Raw genomic sequence first — 22778 nt, 5'->3', positions numbered from 1 at the left:
TTTTGTTGGACGGTCCCTTGGCCCACTGGGGGCTGGAGAGGCACAGCGCAGCCGCTTACTCTGGGTCAGTCAGTGCAACAACATCACCGTATGAATGACAGCGCACTTGACCGACGCAGGGAAAGACTTCGTCCGCTCGAGCTGGATTTACATCACCTCACCTCCCCTCACCTCTCTTCTCTTGACGGATCGATCCGCAGCCTGCAGCCGCCGGAACCTCACAGGTCCCCGTGATGTTACAGCCTCCATCGTCGCTGTGATAAAACCATGAGGAGATGACCGCCTTGTAGAGCTGACAGGCAAGTGTCTGCGCTAACAGGTTGGCAAGGCTTTCGCCACGACATTTGAACAAGTTTTTCCTCACACAGAACCACCTCACGTTTTATATCGGACTGTTGTTGCGTCTGTACCTTCTGTTTTCATTTCGCGGGGCTGATTTCAAAGGTGTTTATTTTTTATTTTTTTTAACGTGTTAAAAGATTATATGTGATTATTATATGATTATATAGAGGTGTAAGTCAGTCCACACTGACGCTACACACAATGCAGCTCACACAGCACAAGTTTCCTCTTACCAAAATCAATAGTCTAGAATTACTTTAAGACAAATACTGAGAATAACACGCGAAACTTACTGTTGTCTGTCTGCACACTCACTTGAAGAGCAGGAAATTAAACTGTCGATATGAAATATATTTATATGAGATATATTTTTGAGATATATTTTTTGTGGCGTTTAATTGTTTCTTGCAGTGTACCTTCACCTTATTTGACCCCTGAGAAATGGTTTCTTCCTTCTGACAGAACATTCAGTCTCTGAAGGTGGAGCTGAATGAACTAAGTCTGTGTACTAACCTGCACATTATAATAAACTGATAGCAGCACTAAACTACAAAAACACACAAACTCCCAAGACTATTGTCTCAGTTTACAATTCAATATCTTATTTATGACATATTCTTATATATGCATTGAAGAGGCCACCTCGGGGAGAGAACTGAGGAGATGGAGAAGGGATCAGCCTTCATGTGTTTTTCATTCATGCCATTCACACTAAGATATATCATTCAGGATTTAAGGAACAAACAAGAAACACAGTATCACACCGCCTAACCTACTGCACACGTGCATCCACGGTAACACATGTTAATAGAGGACATATTAACCCCAGCTGTGTTTCCTCTTGTTTGTGTTCCGGTGAGCAGCAGAGGAGCTGACGGTAAATGAGAGGCAGTCACCATGCCCCCGGGGAAGTATGGGATGCAGGAGGAATGGGCGAAGGAGGGTGTCCGGGAGATCATGATGGACTTCCTGCTGCCTACTGGGATCTTCCTCAAATTCCCTGTGTCTCCAAATGACACCATCAAAAATATCAAAAAAGTATGTCCGCTCACATCCCCATGTATTCATAGTGTAACTTTGATTTCCCACTCAGACACTTTTATTATAATCCAGCACTGTATTTCTAACAGATTGTAATTGATTGACTGCAGCCCAGCACTGCAGCTCCGATGACCACACTTTCAAAATGCAGTTGTTATTTACAATATTTACTCAATATGCTTTTAAACAAATTGCTTGACTTAATATTTCCTTTGAGCATTAAACTAATTAAAACACCGCACAGTCTGAACAATGCTCACTTGTGCTTTTGATCCATTTTTGATCCATCCTTTAGAGAAGGAGCTGCAGCTCTCCTCCTTGGTATACACGGCCAGCTCTCTGCTGAAGCAGATCTGCTGTTAAATGTGAATGTGCCAGTTTCTATGCCAACAGTTCTGCCACTTCAGGCTGTTTGATTTAGCTGTGTTAAGTAATGATACTCTTGGAAGCTGTTAAGATGATTAAGAGATGAAATGTCTCTCCAGTCTGGGTAATTCACAAGGAATTTTATAAAATGTTCAAAAACAGCCAGGGTCATTTCTTGTACAGTCGGTTATCGTCCTAGCTCATAACGTTAATTAAGGAAATCAGCGTGGTGGCAAATGTGCTATTCTTATTTTTAGTCTTGCTATTGAAAACAGTAATAGTAACACTGGTTGAGGTGTTCTGAATGTTTACACGACCCCTCAGGCATCAATTTTACCTGCACAGACAACACACCGCACACTCCAGGCCATAAACACTCTGCTCTCGACCTCACGCTCGGCTGTCGTCTCTTGTTTCAGATGGTTTGGAAAAATGCCAGAAGCGAGGCTCTTTTCAGTGCACTGGGTGATCCCGACGCATACGTCTTCACCTGCATCAACCAGACAGCAGAGAGGGAGGAACTGGAGGAAGAATCGAGGCGTATAAGCGACGTGCGGCCTTTCATGTGTGTTCTGAGGCTGGTGGCGAGGGAAGGCGACCGAGTGGAAAAACTCACCAACACCCAAATCAGCCTGCTGATTGGCAAAGGTAAGCAGCACACTTCTCTGGTGGAGCTCATCTGCTGGTAGAGTGACACTGGTTTTGGCAGTTGGTGGTATTGCTGTGCAGTTACTAAGTATAAGATAAGAAGCAGCCTTCAGTCAGATGAGAGTTCTGTCACTTAGTCGCCATTTCCTTTCTTTTCATGATTCAGTCTGATGTCGTGGTCCAGCCAGTAGTTACTGAAATATCCATCATCAGTTTTAGGTAACAAAGAAGCTGTGGCTAGGAGCTGCTTTCACGTAGATTGAAGGAGGAGGTTGTTTTAAGTCGACTAATAACAACCATCATCATTTTTGGTTGGGGGGGGGGGGGGGGGGTTCCAATCAGGAAAAGAGCCACAACAACAAGCAAAGAAAGAAAAAGAGAAAAGAGACAGTGACTCAGAGGTTGGCAAAGTTAAAGCCTGTGGCGGGAATCAAATTACAGCCGTTTTTCTGAGCCATTGGCACAGTTAGTAAACTAACACATGAATCAACTTTGATAAAAAAAAAAAAAAGAAAAAAAAAAGAAGCTGTTTCTTCTTTCTTTGTTTTCAATCATGACATTAAGTTGCCAAAGTCGTCATCACATATCCCCTTTTGCCTTTTTCACTAGGATTCACTTCAGTCAGTTTCAGTTAATAAAATCATGGCCGGCTCTCTTGTAGATCCACCTCTGAGTGAATGTTTGTATCAACAAAATCTTCCACATCAAGTGAAGTCTTCCTTCCTTTTTGATGCGCTGATAATGATTTTTCAGGTCTGCATGAGTTTGAGGCCCAGAAGAACCACGAGGTGAATGAGTTTCGGACTAAGATGCGCACGTTTTGCGAAGAGAAGGCTCAGGAGCGGCAGCTGTTGCCATGGCAGCAGTGGATGGAGTACAGCTTCCCATGTGACCTGGAGCCATGCTGCTCCCCGTGTGGGAGCGCAAAGTCAAAAAACACCAAGAAGATTTTCATTAACGTCAAGTTTGAGGCTTGTGATGTGAGTTGACCTGCTGTTGTAGTTTTTATGAGTCATATTTGTGCGCTGAGAAAAATCAAATCAAATGTAATGGTATGATGGGGCAGCAGAAGGGAACCCCACAAAGAGCACAACAGCTTGGATTGGAAAAACTGGTTCCAGCTTGTGGAGGATGATGTTAAGTAAATGTGAGCACCTGTGGAAATCCCCCTCCCACACCACAAACACCACCTTCAAAAACGTCTCTCAGGAACAAGATCCACAGACATGAAAGCTACATTTTGTAGGGTTTTCTGTAAAGCTGGCCACTTTACTTGAATCGTATTGTTTGTTGCTCTTACAGGAAAGCTTCATGCTGCAGCAGGATCCTCAGGACCACCCAGGGGCTCTGATGAGGAGCGCCCTGAAGAAGAAGGCCACCGTCTTTCGCTCATTGCGACAGGAGCCGGAGGACTACACCTTACAGGTCAATGGGAGTTGGGAGTTCATCTATGGGAATCATCCCTTGTGCCAGTTCAAAGTGAGTGACCGCAAAAACGCCCAGAAAATTCAGTGTCCAACCTTTACAAAAGAATCCGACTTTACAACACATATAAAACACAAGCATGCTGGTTGTGTAAGTGTTCACCCCCCTTAGCATGAACTAGAGAGGCACCCTGAGTCTATAAGGATTTGAAGCTTTGCACATTCTGACACTTTTGGCATTGATCATCTTTGCCAAACTGCTCAGGCACAGTCTAGTTACGTGAGAGAGTTGATAGAGGAGGTATGTTCAAGAGCTACCGGAAATTCTGGATTTGGACTTTTAGACATTGTTTGGAAGCGATTCCTGTGTCTCAGCTCTCTTTCAGACTGAAGCCAGTTTTCCCTCCATGATATTTTCATGTTTTCCTGCGTTCATTTTACTCTCTACCCACACGAGCCTCGCAGGATCTGCTGCAGAGAAACATCCCCAGAGTCTGATGCCACCACTACAATGCTTCATGGCTGTGCTGGTGTTTTTTTTTTTTTTTGCTGATGCGTGGTGTTTTGATTGTGCCAAACAGCGATTAGCATAAAGCTAAAATCATTCCTCCACTTTGTTTCAGAGGCTCCCACGTGCCTCCATTAGTGTCATGTAATTTTTTTACCCTTTAGGCTCCTTCTTTTGCGGAGAAGATGCGATGGGGGGCCTCCCTCACTTTTGGTCTTCTGATGTGGACGCTCGGGTTTGGAGGATATTTATAACTGTGACATTTTTTAACCACTCGTAACTCATGCATCATTGTAAGCCGGGCAAACACTCAATACTTCAGTCTATTCTGAAATCAAACTGTTAAAACTTATACAATCAATTACTTTTATTAGGATAAATAACTGACATTAAAAAGTCTTTTTCTTTCTATTTGTGTCTCAGTGTTGTAAAATGATAAAAGATGAAAAAAACCCAACAATCCTGAACACTTTTTGTCGGCACTAGAGCAGATATTTTCTTAGTGGATGCGGATGATTTTCTATTTGATGCTGTTTATCTTTGAGTTTCTTTGAGGAGCGGGGTGAGTCAAGGTTTTGGTGGCAGGAGACTCCACTGCTGATTTTGAAACTCCAGCTACCTGCAGGGGTGACTCATATCTGTCTAGCAGCCCTGCAGAGAGGAACTGCATCCATCCACACATAATGAGATTTCAACTGCATTAACCTACAGCAAATGAACAGCCTCCAGGAGTTAACCAGTGCTATCAGAACACTGGGAAATATCTGTGGGTGAACTGACTGATGGCTGTACCAGTAAACAAAAAAATATCTGCTTCTGTCCCCTCCTGTTGTCTCTCTCCATCAGTACATTTTCTCATGTTTGAGGAATGGCCAAAACCCTCATCTGACCATGGTGCACCACTCCACCGTCAGCAAGTATCAGGAGGACCAGGGCAGAATGTGTAGCCAGGTGTACAAGAGTCGCTCCTTGTCCAGACCTCCTCCACTGCCCCTGAAGAAGGTAAGAGGGCAGCAGACGGCTGGTGGCTTTCATTAACAGAGCGGTGCTCTCTCTCTCTCTTTCTCCCTCGCTCTCCTTTTCTCAGTCCTAACCACAGTTGTCCCTACGTGGACTTTGTCACACTGGAAACATGCTGTGCAACATAATGTAGATGATTTACACATGACACCTTTGCTTGCATTATCTGTAGTTGAACATATATATATATATGTATAGATATATATATACATATATATATAATATACTATATATATATATATATATATATATGTACTTATTTTCCTATAAGTGTATGGGAAAGTGGTGTCAGGCTTTTGGACCCTACTTTATAACTGCAGTGGCAAAATTAAAGCTATTGTATGTTTTTAAGCTTTTATCGAAAAGCGATTCACACAAAGAAATGTGATAAGAACACATATTTGAACCTTGGAGAACTTTCTGTCAGTTTTTTTCCAGTTTCAAAGCTTGTTCCCTTTTTTTTACTTTATTTTGAAAGTGTTGATTATTGCCTTGTCTTGCTTGTATATTTTGACATGTTGCCAAACAGGAAATTGTAGCAGCAGTTTTATGAGTTTAGAGTGAATGCTATTAATGAAAGTTTACTGTAAAGAATTACAGGGAAAAACTAATTTTCCTCTCCCATCTGTAGCAGAACACCTCTTCTCTGTGGTCCATCAATGAGCCTTTCTACATTCACCTGCTGCAGGGCAACCGTGTCAATGCAGACGAAGGAATGAAGGTTGGTGTGGTTTTGCGTGGGTTTCTCTGACTTTGCTGCTCAATGAAATGTGGCATTCACTTGTTTACCAATATCTTAATTTCAGTTGTAGGAACAGCAGGCTTCACATGTAAATGATAGGGGGGTGGGTCACATGGTCCAGACCACACGTTTCCCATAATTCATCAAGGCGGTTGGTTAAAACTTCAAAACAGGAAGTGGGGAGGGCCTATCTGGTTTTTACGTCTCATTCTGAGGCCTAGATTCTAAGAAAAAAGAGAGACATTGTGCTGTCTCTCCCTCTCTCACTGTCAACGCACTTCTTTTTTTGAAGGCGATACATGCGTTCTGTTACTGTTGCAGATAGGTTCTGACCTATGTTCAAATTTGATAAGTGTCCCCCTGTAAATAACTTGGAACACAAAGAAATATCCAGTCACACTACATACTCATTCTCCTTTTTTTCCTTTTCTTTTTTTTTTTTTTTTTTTTTTTTTTTTGCTATGTCACTTTTCTTTTCTTTTTACAACCCAATTTGACAAAAAAGAAAAAGAGTGAGAGGACAAGTAGGGAACCCTGTTAATGTGTGTCTGTGTTTGTGATTCGGTTTCATAACTAACTATGTTATTCTTTAGTTGGGTTATTAAGTGTAAGTGCACTTCCGTCTGCTGCCTTGGAGCACATCATGACTCATGACAAATTTGTCCTGTCACATAATTATCAGTCATTTCTGCAGTTGGCAGGCACTGCTTTGAAAACACACCCTGGGGGAGAATAGCCACTCATATATTTTGTAAATATAGATTCAGACTATCTTGATTTGGCAAAAGCCAGGAGCTTAATGGTCGTATAGTATTGAATTTTGACTGTCCTGGTTGTTTATCATTTTTGACTCTGCATAGCATTGAAAGGCATCGTAACCTGCTCACGTTATGAATGTGTAGACCCTTTGACTCATAGTCTGAGTGACACAGGAAACTGAATCATCTAGTGAAGTCTCTACATCTTCCACAAACAATCTCCCTCACAGATGTGCTAAACTCTTCAGCTTCCAAACCACACGTCATGCCTCCATCTAATCGCTGTCGTGTTGTGTGTTTCCCCTCCAGCTCGTGGTGCAGGCTGGTCTGTTCCATGGCAGCGAACTGCTCTGTAAGGTGGTGACAAGCTCCGAGGTGACAGTGTGCTCTGAGCCGCTGTGGGATCAAAGGCTGGAGTTTGACATAAACGTGGCCGACCTGCCTCGCATGAGCCGCCTGTGCTTTGCTCTCTATGCTGTCATTGAGAAAACCAAGAAACCCCGTGGCACCAAAAAGAAGAATAAGAAAGCGGTGAGTCGGGCAGAAACGTACTTGGGCCTTAGTGCACAACTTGTGATTGAGTAGGCGACCGTTTTGGGCCAGTGAGTGTGAACTTGTTAGCAAGCACAAACAGATCTGTTTCCTCTCTAGTATGGAGTGTGTGTAGACGTTGGGTGCTGTGTGGGTGTGTTTTGCTGCTGCGTCTGGTTGTGCAAGTGTGTTCAGTGGCAAGGCTGTGGTTAACTTTTCATCCGCTTCAGCCCTTTTATCTATACATCACTCCAAGGAAGGAAGGAATTGGCAAACATTTTCAAGGAATTCTAAATTAATCTTCACACTCATTCGTAGTTATAACACTCTACTCCAGCCCACAAAGCATTTTACCTCAACTTAAAGTGGGCGCCCAAAACACTGCAAAGCAATTTTCTACTACTGTTACTTTTCTCAAGGGGACACAGGGGAGCACTACTATATTTTACTTTTTGTGGCAAGTACTGGTTATTGCAGAGTAACAACATATAACAAGTACAATCCTTTGCAAGGAGACCTCAAATTTAGTTATCAAAGTGTGTGTAGTTATTTTTCTTAACCAATAACATCTGTCCAGCTGTGACACAGCTGCAGAACTTTTTTAAATTACTATTTATAAAAAACTTTTTTGACACTAGTCACCATCTGACACATGTCAGAGACAGTACGACAGGAGAACAGCAAACGTCATCGCCGGGCGCCCTGACATCCATGACACAAACATATTGGATGTTCTGGACAGCGAGTCGTTGTGCAGCTGTACATCATTTACATATTATTATACATGACTGGCAAAGCATAGAACAAAAAGAAGGTAAATGAGATTTAAAAGACAAATATGCATGAGACCATGAAACTGGACCTGCTGTGAACTGCTTTGTTCAAGGCCGTGGAGAGCCAGCTGTGGACGCTAACGTTAATGATGTCTAATGTGACAGTAATACATTACAACAATATAACAACTGCCTACATTTAGAACCAATACAGAACTGATAAGTAGATTGACAGAAAATTGAATTAATTGGATGGTTCCAGATTCTCAAATGTGAGGAATTGCTTCTTTTCTCAGTTTCATATCATTGTAAATTGACTGTCTTTTCTTTTTGGTCTGTTCGTTTGACAAAAGAAGCAATTTGAACATGTGGGAAATTATGGTGGCCATTTTTTCAACAGTTCCTTTGACATTTCATTTATTAATTGAGAAAATAATTGGAAGATTAATGAATAATACAAAATATATTAAGATGTAGCCCTGATTACATGTAACATGAAAAAAATTAATATGTTCTTTCACTTCCCTATTACAACATTGATGTCACATTAATTAAAAGTCAGTAGGGAGTTTTTTTTTTTTTTTTTAATCCTTTACATCTGTAGTACGACACTGTGAGGCTACACTGGAAGGAGCCTCCACACACCCACTGGCTGTAGGTACAGTGAGCAGCAACTAATTTCCCTTTTTTTTGCGCGGCTGTGGTCTGGGCATCTTTTGTTTTGATGCGCTGCAGCGGCTGTGGGACTTCTGCCCAAACATGGCAGCCAGGTGTGTTCTATTGGTATCGAGGCTGCTTCTGCTTTCCGAGCCACTTCTCTCTTCTTCTGTCCGGAAGAGAAGTCCCTGCAGCCAGACAGCAGAGAGATAGACGGAAGTTGAGCTATTTAAGCCAAGTCTTGTTTATGTGTATCTCCGCTTTTTGTGTATGTGTGTTTTTTTTTTTTCATTTTCAACACATTGAACAGTAAAGCTATTTTTGTTCAGATCATTGCCTGGAACTTGTTTCTATTTTTTGCTGCTTTACGTGCTGGCTTTAGCCACGACACACAAGACTGAAATAAGACTAAATACAGAATCCTACTCATGTAAATCTTTTACCAGAAGCAGCAGAAGTTCTTTGCTTTACAGTTTATTATTTGATGTGATAAATGATCAAATAAAAGAAGCCACGGACACGCTTTAAACTTTTATACAGTATGTCATTAAAATATTTTAAAAAACCTCCAAAATAAAGCATATGTTGTACAAGAGACAGTTAATTATTCAAATTGTTTTTGATTGATTGATGAAAATGCTTTATCTTTAAAGACTCTTCAGTGTGTCTTTTGGATGTTGATGTTTGGAATAGGAGTTGGTTATATTTTTACTTTTAGAAACGAAAAGAGCTTGAAAAGAGCAGAATGACACTAGAGATGATTAATATGATTTTATATCTCAACTACTATATGTAGTTTGATAGAGATAGATTCCACTAATTGACCTGATTTTGTTGTAACTGAGTAAACCTTAATTTAACTTTGACTGAAAACAGTGGAGGTTAGTTAAGAGACTTGGAGTACTCTCCCTCTGTCCCTCTTTTTCTTTCTTTTTCTTTTTTAAATTCAGTCTCAAAGACACCGACATTTCCCTGATTGTACTGCTTGCAGATAAAGTGGATCAACAAACCTAATCTTCCCCGTCCCGCTATCTCTTTCCTTTCAGGATTGTCCCATAGCCTGGGTGAACACCATGGTGTTCGACTACAAGGACCAGCTAAAGACCGGGGAGTTCCTCTTGTCCACATGGCCATCTGTTCCTGGTACTCTCAGCCTTGCCTCCTCTTACATTTCCTCCTCTTCAAAAACACCTTGCATGCTCACAGCCTCCCACACAGTGTCTGAGAACACACAGTGAGGGCTGAAATACCCAAAGTGACATGTGGCGCCATCAAAACCCCACATATTCAGACATTATGTGTTTGCTGATGCACAAGATAGCGATTTTAAGATGTGGAAATGGCTGTTGTTTGTTGGCGTCAGAGGCTGGGCTGTCAAATAGAGCATGTTTATCCACTGCAGTGTAAAATGATTTTATCTGTCTATGCGGTTTGAAAGAGCAGTATAGTTTAACATGCACACTCACTTTTAGAAAGTGGTTTGACTGTGAAAATGTAGAGGGAGTACAGTACACTAAGTGGATAAAATGATGACAGGATTCATATGTGACATTTTTATCACAGATGACAAAAGTGACCTGTTGAACCCGATGGGAACAGTCGAGAAGAACCCCAATGTGGACAGTGCTGCGGGGCTTCTGATCCGTTTCCCCAACATCCGACCACATCCTCTTTATTATCCTCCGCTTGACAAGGTACTTCTGCCCAAAAGACTATATTGAGTACATCCTAAAATTTTGGATTTGGAATTCTGTCAGTCAAAAAAAAATCGTCTTGTTTTCAGATCAGCGACACAGAGAAGAATGGCGATGCATCTATCAGTTTCTTTAGTGGCACTAAAGAAGAGGTAAGACTTTCTACATCTCTCATTTTACAGAAAAAAAATACAGCAGCTGTTTGTTGCTTTTATATGAATTTGTTGTCGGGTCATTCTCTTTAGTACTTGAAACTAAAAGAAATCATGGACAACAAAAACTACACTGAGTTTTTTGAGGATGAGAAGGAACTCCTATGGAAGCTCCGCACCGATGTCCGCGACCATTATCCTGAAAGTCTGTCCAAGCTGCTCCTCATCACCAAGTGGAATAAGCGAGAGGACGTAGTTCAGGTATGAATGGAGAAAAGAATTTCCCCACTGTGATCAAAACACAGAACACCTAGAAAATGTCCAAAATAGATTTAAGATTTTGTTGCTAAATACGACCTGTTCGTTTGCTCAGTAATTTCACATATTTCATAAAACTTTTACTTTTTAATTATTTTACTGACTTGCCAATATCAATGTCATGTTTAACAATCCAACCAGCAGGACTTTAGCTAACAATATATATTTATTTATTGTTACAATTAATGATACAATTAATGAGCTGATTAATCGATTAATTTAGTTTTTAAAATGTTAGAACAAGACATTAGCATACTAACATTAGCATACTCACTGTGACAATGCTAACATGCTTAATGTTTAGTATACACTGTAATGTTTATTATGTTCACTGTCTTTGTTTAGCATGTTAGCATGCTACAACATTTGCTAATTAGCACTAAACACAAAATTCAGCTAATTCTGATGGGAATCTCATTTGTTTTCTGGTGTTTGGTCACAAAACAAAGTGTTTCGATATTTCAGTCTGGACCAGCACCAGGGTGACTTTGCTAGCATGGCTAAAAACAAAAAATAATCATCACATTTCTTAGAATTCACAATGGTGATTTTCAAATTGCTTATTTTGTCCAAAGATATTTAATTCAGATATTTAATCAAGAATGATGTATAGCAGAGAAAAGCAGCATCTCATCACCCTGGAGAAACCAGCAATACATTTTTGCTTGATAAGTGACTTCAACAGTGTGACAAATCGATAATCAAAGTAGCTGCTTGTTAATCATTTCAGCACTACCAACCAGTGAAATGCTTAAAAGTAAAAATCCAGTACATTAAAAATAATCTGTCATCTCACACATCAGAGATTTAACTGTTCTCATCAAGGTTAAAAAAAAGGATCACTGATTTTCCTCAGATGGTGAGTCTACTGAAGAACTGGCCGGACCTCCCTGCCATCCATGCCTTGGAGCTGTTAGACTACAGTTTTCCCGACCCGACTGTCCGTTCTTTCACTATCAGATGCCTCAGGAAGCTCAGGTAGAAGGATATTTGTTTTTATGTCGATAAGACATTTTGTATTTGAAGTTTTAATAGCACAATCATTAATGGACCATTTTCCCTGCACACAGTGATGATGAACTGCTACAGTATTTAATCCAGCTGGTCCAGGTCCTAAAGTACGAGTCCTACCTAGACTGTGACCTCACCACTTTCCTGCTAGAGAGGGCCCTGTCCAACAGGAGGATAGGACACTTTCTGTTTTGGCATCTCAGGTGAGACGCAGCCCAACAGAAAACACAAGCTCACTTGCATTTTGCAGCCTTTTGTTTTATGGGAGAATGTGTGTTCATCGCAGGTCAGAGATTCACGTGGCGTCTGTGAGTTTGCGTTTTGGCCTGATTCTGGAAGCATACTGCAGGGGAAACATCCACCACATCAAGCTCTTATCCAAACAGGTAATCGCACTCACTCATACACACTGATCAAGTCAGTGGTCTCAGATGTGTGTATTTGTTTTGTACTAAATCTCAGCCTCTGCCGCACAGAACGAGGCTCTGGGCAAAATGAAGGCCCTGAGTGACTTTGTTAAGTCGGGCTCCCAGAGGATGACAGCAGAGGACCTGAAAATATGTATCAAACAGGACTCGTATGTGGAGGCCCTGTCAGACCTGATGTCACCACTCAACCCCAGCATCATCCTCTCTGAGATCTGGTTAGTGCCAGACACACAGTAGACACACACGCAAAAGCCGCAGGATAATCGTTTTTGCCAGTTGCAAATTTTTCCACCATAATTTAATTATATGGGGCATTTCTGATCCCTTTATGGGGATTATATTGCTGAATTACAAAATAATAAATTTAGGGACCATATTGGCAAATTGATATTTAATTGGGACAGTACCGCTACATTTTTATTTTAAATCAAAGTATACACAATTTTACACTCATTTCTGACTGTTGGAAACTTTACAGGTGAGGATGGTGCCATTTTTTGATTTTTATTTTAATAAAGGCTTTAGCTTGTTTGCTGTGAACAAAATTGCCTTGTTCTTGGTGTTTGAAATGTCTCCAACAAACTAAAAGTGGCACCATATTTTGTAAAAAAAAACAAACAAACAAACAAACAAAAAACAGCATTGTATTAAGTAATTTTGTCCTCAGTCTAGTAACCTGAAACACTGTTATTAACATTAGTAACTTTATTAAGATGATCACGTATTCATAATGAGTGTGTTTACTCCTGCAGTGCAGATAAGTGCAGATTTATGGACTCCAAGATGAAGCCGCTCTGGCTGATGTATAAGAACCACTGGACTCAAGGAGACATGGTGGGCATCATCTTCAAGAATGGAGATGGTGAGATACAAGAACATCTGAATTCATGACCACACAGTGTCAGGTTTGAAGCCGTAGTTTGCTTTAGTTTAGCACAAAAGGGTGAAGGTACAGTGAAGGGTTGAAATACCTGGTTGTACATTACAGTGCACCGGAAAGATAAACATACCCAGTGGGTTTGGGAAAGGGATGTCGGACGTTAGAAGTCAAGCAGCGTAAGGGTGAAAGTTAGCAGGAAATTTAAATTTGATACATCACTTGTCACAATGAAATTAAGATTTTCTCTTTTTTAAAGATCTTCGACAAGACATGCTGACCCTGCAGATGATCCAGCTCATGGAGACCTTATGGAAGAAAGAAGGCCTTGATCTCAGGTACAGTGGGAGCAGTTGTTTGCAGCAGCTGTTGATGTTTCTCGCACAAAGAGATCTTCTGCACCAACCTCATACTGTCAATTTCACCCCACATCCACAGGATGATCCCATATGGCTGCCTGTCCACTGGGAACAAGATGGGGCTCATCGAGGTAGTGAAGAACTCTGACACCATCGCCAACATCCAGCGCAACAACAGTAACAGTGCTGCCACTGCTGCCTTCAACAAGGACGCTCTGCTCAACTGGCTCAAATCTAAGAATCCTGAGTGAGTGTGATGAACTACTCTGACACAGTTACTAAGCCTCACAGTGTCATCTCCTACTGTTCAGATACTGTACTGATCTCTGTAGAAGTGATGAGTGATTTACCCCAGCTCTGTTTAAGAAGGCCACCATGCACAATGTTATTGAGTTTTAAGGGACACAATGTAATGTACAACAGAAATGGCGGAGCTAGATCGCACCCTGACGGCCTAAGGGTCCAGACAGACCTTATTCCATGCCATTCCTCCTCTCTGACACTTTACATCTCCTGCAGCACCCCTACTACCTGCTTTTGATAGTCAAAATGTGAAAAAACGTATAAAAACAAATTGGTGGTGTGTGTCGAGATCCCCGAAAAACAAAAGAAAAGTATTAAACGCACGGTATGTAACTTCTGCTGCTAGGAGTCTCTCAGTCAAAACAATAATAAAAGACGATGTTGGGTGACATCATGAAATAGGGAGGGATCATGGGAGATGTTGTCTTCACCACCATTATTTGTAACAGATTGTAACCATTAAAAAACACTGAATAAAGCAGTTTCACTTTAAGAATCAGTGATTCACCAACACAGTTCAGTGACACAGGACAGGACGTCTGCAGCAGCTGGGAACTGAGCTGTCTAACATTTCCTCAGCTTGTTTCTCTGATAACTTCAGATGCAGACGTCTGACGACTAAAATCCTTCATCTGGTTTAAAAATATAGTTTGAAACCACCAAGGTGTAAAAAAGTGTATGTGGCTTAGAAATAGATAAAAGTCCATTTTGAGCTTCTGGCAGGAAACTGCAATGCGACCCATGCGCATAGGGAATATGATGTCATTAACAGGTGACCACATGACACGGAGCGTTACCATATTAGAATCGTGTTTTTCTCCGGTTTGAGAATTTCTGGAAACATTTGGGATAGTGTAAGAACACAACTCAAAAAAAGGTATAACATAGGTCAGGTCATTTTTAGACATTTTAATGCGGAAAAGTTACATATTATAACTTTAAATTTGTGGAAAAAAATGTGTGCTTGCTCTATGTGAAGGGGTTTCGCTCCAAAGTCAAACTTGACTTCCCTCTGTGCTCAAACAGTGTCATTTACTGTTAGTACGAAATGGTACATTGTATTGATTTCTTCTCGACATCGCAGATAACATGTCCGAGTACATTGCAAGATATGTGACAAGATGTGCGCTATCACTAGCACTACAACTATTTCGATATCTTTGGGAACTGAAACACAGTGGAGGTGTTAAACGCGTCATTGCACTAGCTCTGTTGTGTCGACTAAGATAGGAATGACTCGACAACCTGATCAGTACAGAGAAGATACACGTGTGTATGATATGTGGTAACATAACAGTTTGACATAAACAGTTGATGAATCTTATATAACACACTATAGTGTAGTCATAAGCCGATAAAAGGACATTTTAATTGTTTATTTATGTATTTGTTAAGCACTATGACCATATGTGAGGCTGATGTATGACAGTTAATGAACAATATTATCGCAAAACACAGTTCTTCATAGTCATGTCAGGTCAAATTGTATTAATATAGCCCAATATCACATTTCACAAATTTGCCTCAAGGGCTTAACAATCTGAACAGCATACGACACCCTCTGTTCGGAGACCCTCAAGTCAGAATTTTAAAAAGAAACAAGAAAAAAAATGGAAGAAACCTCAGGGAGACCACCGCAGGAGGGCTGCCTCCTCCAGGACAGACAGACATGCAATAGATGTCGCGTGTGCAGAATAGAGACTTAACCACAAAGTAGATTTACAGTATAGACGACCAGGATGACAAAGTTATAGATTGTAAACGTATAGGAAAAAACTTATCCAGGAGGAGCAACATCCAGGTACCGCCAAACAGATTGGATCCAAGCCATACGACCCCCTCTCCTCCATGAAGAGAGGACAGAATACACAAACTGAAGCACACCGCACACATATAGGAGAAAGGAGGACAAACGCACAGAGGGAGAGAGAGACTAGGACAACATGCAGAGAGAGAGAGAGAGAGAGAGAGATAGACTGGATCTGTTGAAGGTCAAAGATCCAGATCTGAGAAGTTATAACATATACTGAACATTATTTAACACTTAAAGGTCCTTATATTTATTTACTACTACATTATAGTCTGTTATGAACTATTAATTTATACAGCTGTTATGAATGCTAAATGGAGGGGTTAAAAACAAATTGTTTCCAGATATGTTTATGATATTTGAGTTAATAAAAATTATAGGAAGTGGCATTCACTTCATGTCAAGACCCCATGGTACAATTTTTTTCATGTAACTGAATGCAGTAACTGAAACTTGCAGCAGTTGTGTGTGTGTGTGGGTGTGGGTGTGTGTGTGTGTGTGTGTGTGTGTGTGTGTGTGTGTGTGTGTGTGTGTGTGTGTGTGTGTGTGTGTGTGTGTGTGTGTGTGTGTGTGGTCTGAATTGTTCGCATCAAAATATTAACTGTGTGCAGCACTGTGAGACTGTGACAGACCAAGACAAAGTGCGTAGGCAACTGCAGCTTTAGCCACATTAAATGAGAGTAGATGTTCATTCGGTGCCAGAAAGTCTGAAGGTCTCGTGTCCTCTAAAAGCTCCTTGAAGAAGGAGAACCGTTCGATGTAATGAATAAGCCTTACGTACGTCACGTTGGCGACACAGGCCCAGCTGACTGCGCGACAGAACAGAGCGGTTATTAGGCTGAAATGCTGCAGCGCCTGAGATGGAGCGGAGAGAATTAGTTAAAGCTTAACACAGTGAACCCCATGCACGTCTAGACCGTGGAAGGACGTGTCAGTCAATCATTAATCGGCCACAGGAATTTGTGAATATTTTATATGGCTGCAATAAATAAAAAAAACCCTGCCTCATGACTGGACGATACATGTGTGTTTATGTAGTAGTGATGTACGATATCCTTGTTTTTGTTTTTGTCACCAGGGAAAAACTTGATCAAGCAATAGAAGAGTTCACGCTGTCCTGTGCTGGCTACTGTGTAGCTACTTACGTCTTGGGCATTGGAGATCGTCACAATGACAATATCATGATCAGGGAAACTGGACAGGTGAGCTTTTACCTCTGATGTTTTACATCACAAGAAATAATTATGACACTAAGTCTACAAGAGGCTGCAAAGAGGGAAATAGATTGTACTTTTAACATAATACTCAACCTGACATTACTTGTGCTCTGCTTCATAATGTAGTATGTGGCAGAACACATACTACAGCTGCCAAAATCAATAGTATAGAAATTGTCACTAAAAAAATACTGACTGGTATGTCAAGGTTTGCGATAGAGTTTCCAATTAGCCAACAGCTTTAATAGTAGGCTACTTGATTATAACTTCTCATTTGATTCCAGTGATTATTTAGTCTTAGATTAAAGTGTCATTTTGGAGTGAAATCACTGAAGTCACTCAACAGTTAGTGAGTCTTTAAGAAATGTGAGTGTGGTCAGTGACTCAGAACCTACTTAACATCATTTTAACCTTTGTCCCTCAGCTGTTCCACATTGACTTTGGGCATTTCCTGGGCAACTTCAAGCGGAAACTAGGGATCAACAGGGAGCGTGTGCCTTTCATCTTGACTTATGACTTTGTCCATGTGATCCAGCAAGGAAGGACAAACAACAGTGAGAAGTTTGAGAGGTACAATATTTTTAAACTATATAATAAACTGTCCTAAATTTGAACCTATGTGCCCAATTTAAAAAACCCTCGATTGGAGGAAGGAGGAGGGGGAAAGTGGGAGATGGGCCCTTGCCAGGCTGCCCCGGCTGTCTGCTGCGTGGGCCCCCAGTTGTGGCGCTGGGTGGTTGGGCTGGGAACCCCTTTTTACTTTTGTCTATGTTTTGTGACTTTCATGTCATTCTGTTTTTTCCACCAGTTAAAAAAAAAGAGGTACAATATTTTTGTATTAGTTTGTGTATTGATCTGGGATTCTGTTTTTTTTTACATGTTTTATACTTGATAACTGATTGTTGCATCCATGTTGTCAGGTTCAGGGAGTACTGTGAGCGGGCCTATAAGATCCTGTGTCGGAACGGGATGCTGTTCGTCAACCTCTTTGCCATGATGAAGGCAGCAGGACTGCCAGAGCTCACCTCCTTCAAAGACATCCAGTACCTAAAGGTAGCAACAGTTCTATTGTTGATGCTGCTGCTGGTAATGAGGCTGATAATGATGCTGACAATGTTTTGGTTTTTCTTGTTTCCAAAAGGATTCTCTGGCTTTGGGCAAATCAGAGGAGGAGGCGCTGAAGAATTTCAAAGTCAAGTTTAACGAAGCCCTGCGAGAGAGCTGGAAGACCAAGGTCAACTGGATGATGCACTCCTTGGCCAAAGATAACAGACCCTGAAGAACGCTGAACACCTGAGGACCAGCCAGAAAATGATGGATTTTAACTTATGGAGATAAAAGGGAAGAAAATACAATAAACTGTTTTTACTTTATTTGACGGCATTCAAAGACACTCAGCAAATGTTTACATACGACTGGCTTGTCTGTGGAAAAGTACGACTAAGTGGAGGCATCCAAAGACAATGAGCGTCATTTCAGCACACAGATATTTTCACAATGAGAGAAATCCATCACAGTCATCTTTACCCCGTCAAACAATGGGATGCCTTTGCCTTGGAGACATATCAAGACAGACAATACACATGTGTTTTTGATTTGTTGAAATCGCTACTTGAAAACCTGCTCATGCGAAGGTGTGAATCACTGACTGAAAGATCATCTCACCGACTGCATTACTCAGCAGGGAGCAAACGGCAGACAGTGATGATGATTTATGATGACTTTAGATGATATCTTCCAGTCACAGTAAAATAACAGGGTGGCAGTTTCACCTCAAGTCTTTCAATACAGTTTAATGGCTGTATCGTTTCCTCTCATTTCAACTGCCTCTTTGCAATTGTGTCTTATTTTTTTTATGTTATTGTATTTTATTTAATGTGGTAACTGAAGTACTTGTACAAAGCCATGAAGGATATTTTAAAAAAAAATATGTTAAATATGTGTTTTACTGCTGTATCACTTACTGATGTGTAATATTGCCTTGAAGTACAGTATGTTGCCTTTGGCGTGCCACTAGACAGGAAATGTTGTAACATTTACAGTTTATTGTAAAATGAGAAAATAACTTTGAATGGGATCTTTATTTTGAAACGTCCCAGTGTACCAGACTGTGATACCCAGCAGACCCTCACTAAACAGCAACTACACATTTAAGGAATAGTTTGACATGTTGGTTAATATTCTGGTTTGCTTTCTTGCCGAGAGTTAGATGAGAGGTTCAATACCACTCTCATGTCTGTCTGTTATATGTGAAGCTGGAGCCAGATAGAAACAGATGGAAACAACTAGATTCTGTCCGAAGGCAACAGAATCTGCCCAGCAGCGCTTCTAAAAATGACACATTGTTCATTTGTAAGCTTTAGTGGTGCTGCCAGGCAGATTTGGTTTTACCTTTGTGCAGAGCCAGGCTAGCTGTTACCCCCTGTTTTCAGTATTTATGCTAAGCTAAGCTTACTGTCTCCTGGCCCCAGCTTCATATTTAAAGGGATAGTTCAGGTTATTTGATGTGGGGTTGTGTGAGGTAGTCATGCATAGCCAGTGTGTTACCTGCAGTACATTTGGATCAGAGCCCTGCCAGTTACGAGAGGAGCCTGAAAGCACCGGCTCAATAGCAGAGGGATGTGTTACTGTGCATGGGGCCAGCAGAAAAAATGTGTTTTAGACACTTGTAAAAAATGCCCGCCGAAACAATCCGATATCCGTTCAAATATTCTGCATGAAGCGTACATTTAAATTTATATTTGATTGTTTCGGTGGGCGTCTTTTAAAAGTGTCTAAAACACGATTTTCTGGCCCAGCAGCACATCGCTCTGCTGGTGTACCGTGTTCCCTGCTGCCTCTCATAACTGGCAGCGTGCGGATCTTAATCTACTGCAGGTAACACACTGACTATGCTTGACTACCTCACACAACCCTTCATCAAATAAACCGAACTATCCCTTTAACAGAAGGATATGAGATGAGTATAGATTTTCTCATCAAACTGTTGTCTAGAGAGTTATTCCCAAAATATCTAACTAAAATGACATGACTGCCAGTAGCAAAAGGACAAAGAAATGATCTCAGGCGCGAGGCAAAGATGTTATTGATGTTTGGTGAAAATACCAAAATATTGAATACAAGCTTCAGTACGATGCAAATAAGACAATCTATGGACTGGTGTAAGCCATAGACACAGTTGAGTTTCTGAAAATGTGCTACTGTTCACACGCCCTTTTGAAAGTGTAAATCTGAAATATGTGTCCTATCTCAGATGATGCAGTACGCGTGTCTGTGAGTGTGTGTGTGTGCGTGTGTTTACGAGTATGTGTTGTTTTCTGATATTTAAGTTATGCTTTGTGATTTCCATTGCATTTTTTTGAACTGATGTGCGAGGTTCCATGAAAGAGATTTCATGCTTACAGTGTCAAACACCTCTATATTTTGGCATATCGAATGCTGCGCAGAATGGTGTGTTGGCTGTGTGAGGGTTTAATTTTATGGTATGTTCATATTACTTTACATGCTGTATATCCTGCTGTCAGTCCTGTAAGGAAGAGTCAGTGAAAGAAGATGATGTGCTTTTCATAGCCTTTTTGTTTTGCGTAAATGATCTCTACCGTTTGTATGAGTCTCTGTACAATGACGACTTTTACAGAAGAGCAAGTGTAGCTGTAGATTATACAGCATAAATACCTTAAACTACTGAAATGTTAAATATTCACTGTGGAATAGACCTTAAACATGAGTCATCAGTGTCCCTCAGAATGGGCTCAGCTAATCACTGCTGCTTTAAGCCAGGAGAAGTGAGTCTACTCAGTTTATGGGCTATTTTTTGCAGATTATAAAATATACTGCTGTTGCCTTTTGAACTGATTGTAATTTATGAATTGTGTCAAATGGCACAAATCCTTTAAGGCTCAGGCCTTATTTACATATGTGCAGCTAAAGCAGACAAATTGTCCTGTTAGCAAAGGTCTCATGTAGACCTGTCCTTTATCTGTCTGCATCCTGTTTTCACCTTTACTTCACTTGCTGATGGGAGGGAAACATACACTCAATAAACAGTTTGCAACAGCAGATCTCACTGAGTCTTTCTAAGCTATAAGTCATGTTAGCTTTCGTTTTCTCCTTTTTTTTTTTTTTTTTGCTTATAAAAGGCTGATCATGAATGAAGGCCAGAGCCACTAAAGTCACCACTCTTTTCCATTTTTGTGCAATTTCTATACAACTGAACAGAGAAAAGGTAAATAAATGTTTCTTTTTATGAATCTCTTATTTTTAATGAATATACTCAAACAAGCTTCCATTATTTGGGGCTGGAGCAATTGATTGATTTCTGATTAGGCGGAATTGTTCTGGCAAATGTGATTAAGTCCATCTAGTGGGTCCACAGTGGTTTGTTGTTTAGGCAATGATGGAACAAAATTCAAAGATATACTTCAATGCGAGAAATGTCTTTATTGACAACATAAACCACATTATTTACATCCAGAACTCTATGTTATGTAGATTTCTTATGGCTTTTCCTTATATGGGGACAAGAAATAGCAACAGTGTGTACTATACATTATAACATTAATACCCCAACAAGTAATATGTCCCCCCCTGAAAACATCAGTCATTTTGTATTGTATTATCTGAGATTTGTGTTTCGATACTTACAGTTTTACGATAGATCCTAGAGACCTTGAAAAGGCAGAACAAAATATTTGGCCCCACAACAGAAGCTGGTCTTTTAAATTTTATAGTTACATCAAAACTTTTTCATAATTCTTCATAAATCTGCTGTAGCCTAGATAGCACTGTAAATGCAATGCCAATAAATATAATCTTTCAAGTACAAATAGGTGACACAGAACAACAGAACAGAAATGGTGTGCTATTTACATTTAAGACATTATATACCAAAAATAAAATACATGCTCCAAATGTGTATTTCTTGGAAGACATTCTTAAACAACCCATGCCAAAAAGATTTATTTCTCATCACATCTGAAAGCAATGGCAAAATGATATAGAATGTCAGATAGAAGAAAATATCTGGGCATCAGTAATATCAAATACACTTTCTATTCTGAGCTATAATACTGATAAAGAGACACAATTTGAAATATGACACAGGCTTCATAGTACACCATTATTGAGAAGTAAGACTCTAAGTGTATTAAATGCAATTCATTAGGAAATGTGCAAAGATACACGTGATCGATGAGGTGGGTAAGAAAGACTATTCTCAAATTCAGGATTTCCAAGGACATCCCTGCACTGAACAATTGGTGTGAGGAGGTGCAGAAAATAATCCCTCTGGAAAAACTGACCCACACCCTTTATGACAATGTCGAAGTATTCATTAAGATATGCCAGTCTTGGACACAGTGGACCCATCTGGACTGGACTTCATTCTACCTAATTAACAGCATTGGAACTGACTACAGCATACCCTAGTAATTTGAAAGTAATTATGTCAGCCTGGTGGCGGTGTGTGTGTGTGTGTGTGTGTGTGTGTGTGTGTGTGTGTGTGTGTCTGTGTGTGTGTGTGTGTGTGTGTGTGTGTGTGTGCGTGTGCGTGTGCGTGCGCGTGCGTGTGTGTGTGTGTATGCTTGTTTTGTTTGTGGTTTTTGTTGTGTTTGGTTTACAAAGCTGTGACTGCTGTTTTTTGTTTTTTATGTTAAGAAGGTTCAAAAACTATGAAAAAAGTGATTCTGTACATATTCAAAATGGCGTCAACAACAACAACACTATGTAAATTCAACCACAAATCAAGTAGGCAGTATCAAGTATTGATTACTTATCAATTACATTTCAAGCAACACAAAG

General features: G+C 40.5%; 1 protein-coding gene across 1 annotated transcript; it reads left to right on the top strand.

The window, feature by feature from the left end:
• The first annotated feature begins 68 nt into the window (after nucleotides 1-68).
• pik3cd (phosphatidylinositol-4,5-bisphosphate 3-kinase catalytic subunit delta) lies at nucleotides 69-19454 on the top strand. The gene is made up of 23 exons (XM_022741684.1): nucleotides 69-299; nucleotides 1206-1380; nucleotides 2169-2397; nucleotides 3151-3377; nucleotides 3700-3876; nucleotides 5176-5331; nucleotides 5981-6070; nucleotides 7159-7380; nucleotides 9857-9953; nucleotides 10374-10504; nucleotides 10594-10656; nucleotides 10750-10917; nucleotides 11831-11952; nucleotides 12045-12188; nucleotides 12272-12371; nucleotides 12462-12628; nucleotides 13166-13275; nucleotides 13550-13628; nucleotides 13729-13896; nucleotides 16841-16964; nucleotides 17404-17549; nucleotides 17900-18032; nucleotides 18121-19454. Exons 2-23 carry the CDS (start codon nucleotides 1240-1242, stop codon nucleotides 18256-18258), a joined length of 3132 nt encoding a protein of 1043 aa, XP_022597405.1. The 5' UTR covers nucleotides 69-299; nucleotides 1206-1239; the 3' UTR covers nucleotides 18259-19454.
• The last annotated feature ends 3324 nt before the right edge of the window (nucleotides 19455-22778 follow it).

Source organism: Seriola dumerili, unplaced genomic scaffold, assembly GCF_002260705.1.
Source record: "Seriola dumerili isolate Sdu_G_001 unplaced genomic scaffold, Sdu_1.0 BDQW01000056.1, whole genome shotgun sequence".
Classification (NCBI taxonomy): Eukaryota; Metazoa; Chordata; class Actinopteri; order Carangiformes; family Carangidae; genus Seriola; species Seriola dumerili.
Note: the sequence above shows the minus strand (reverse complement) of the source record. Positions and strands in the feature narration are given on the sequence as shown.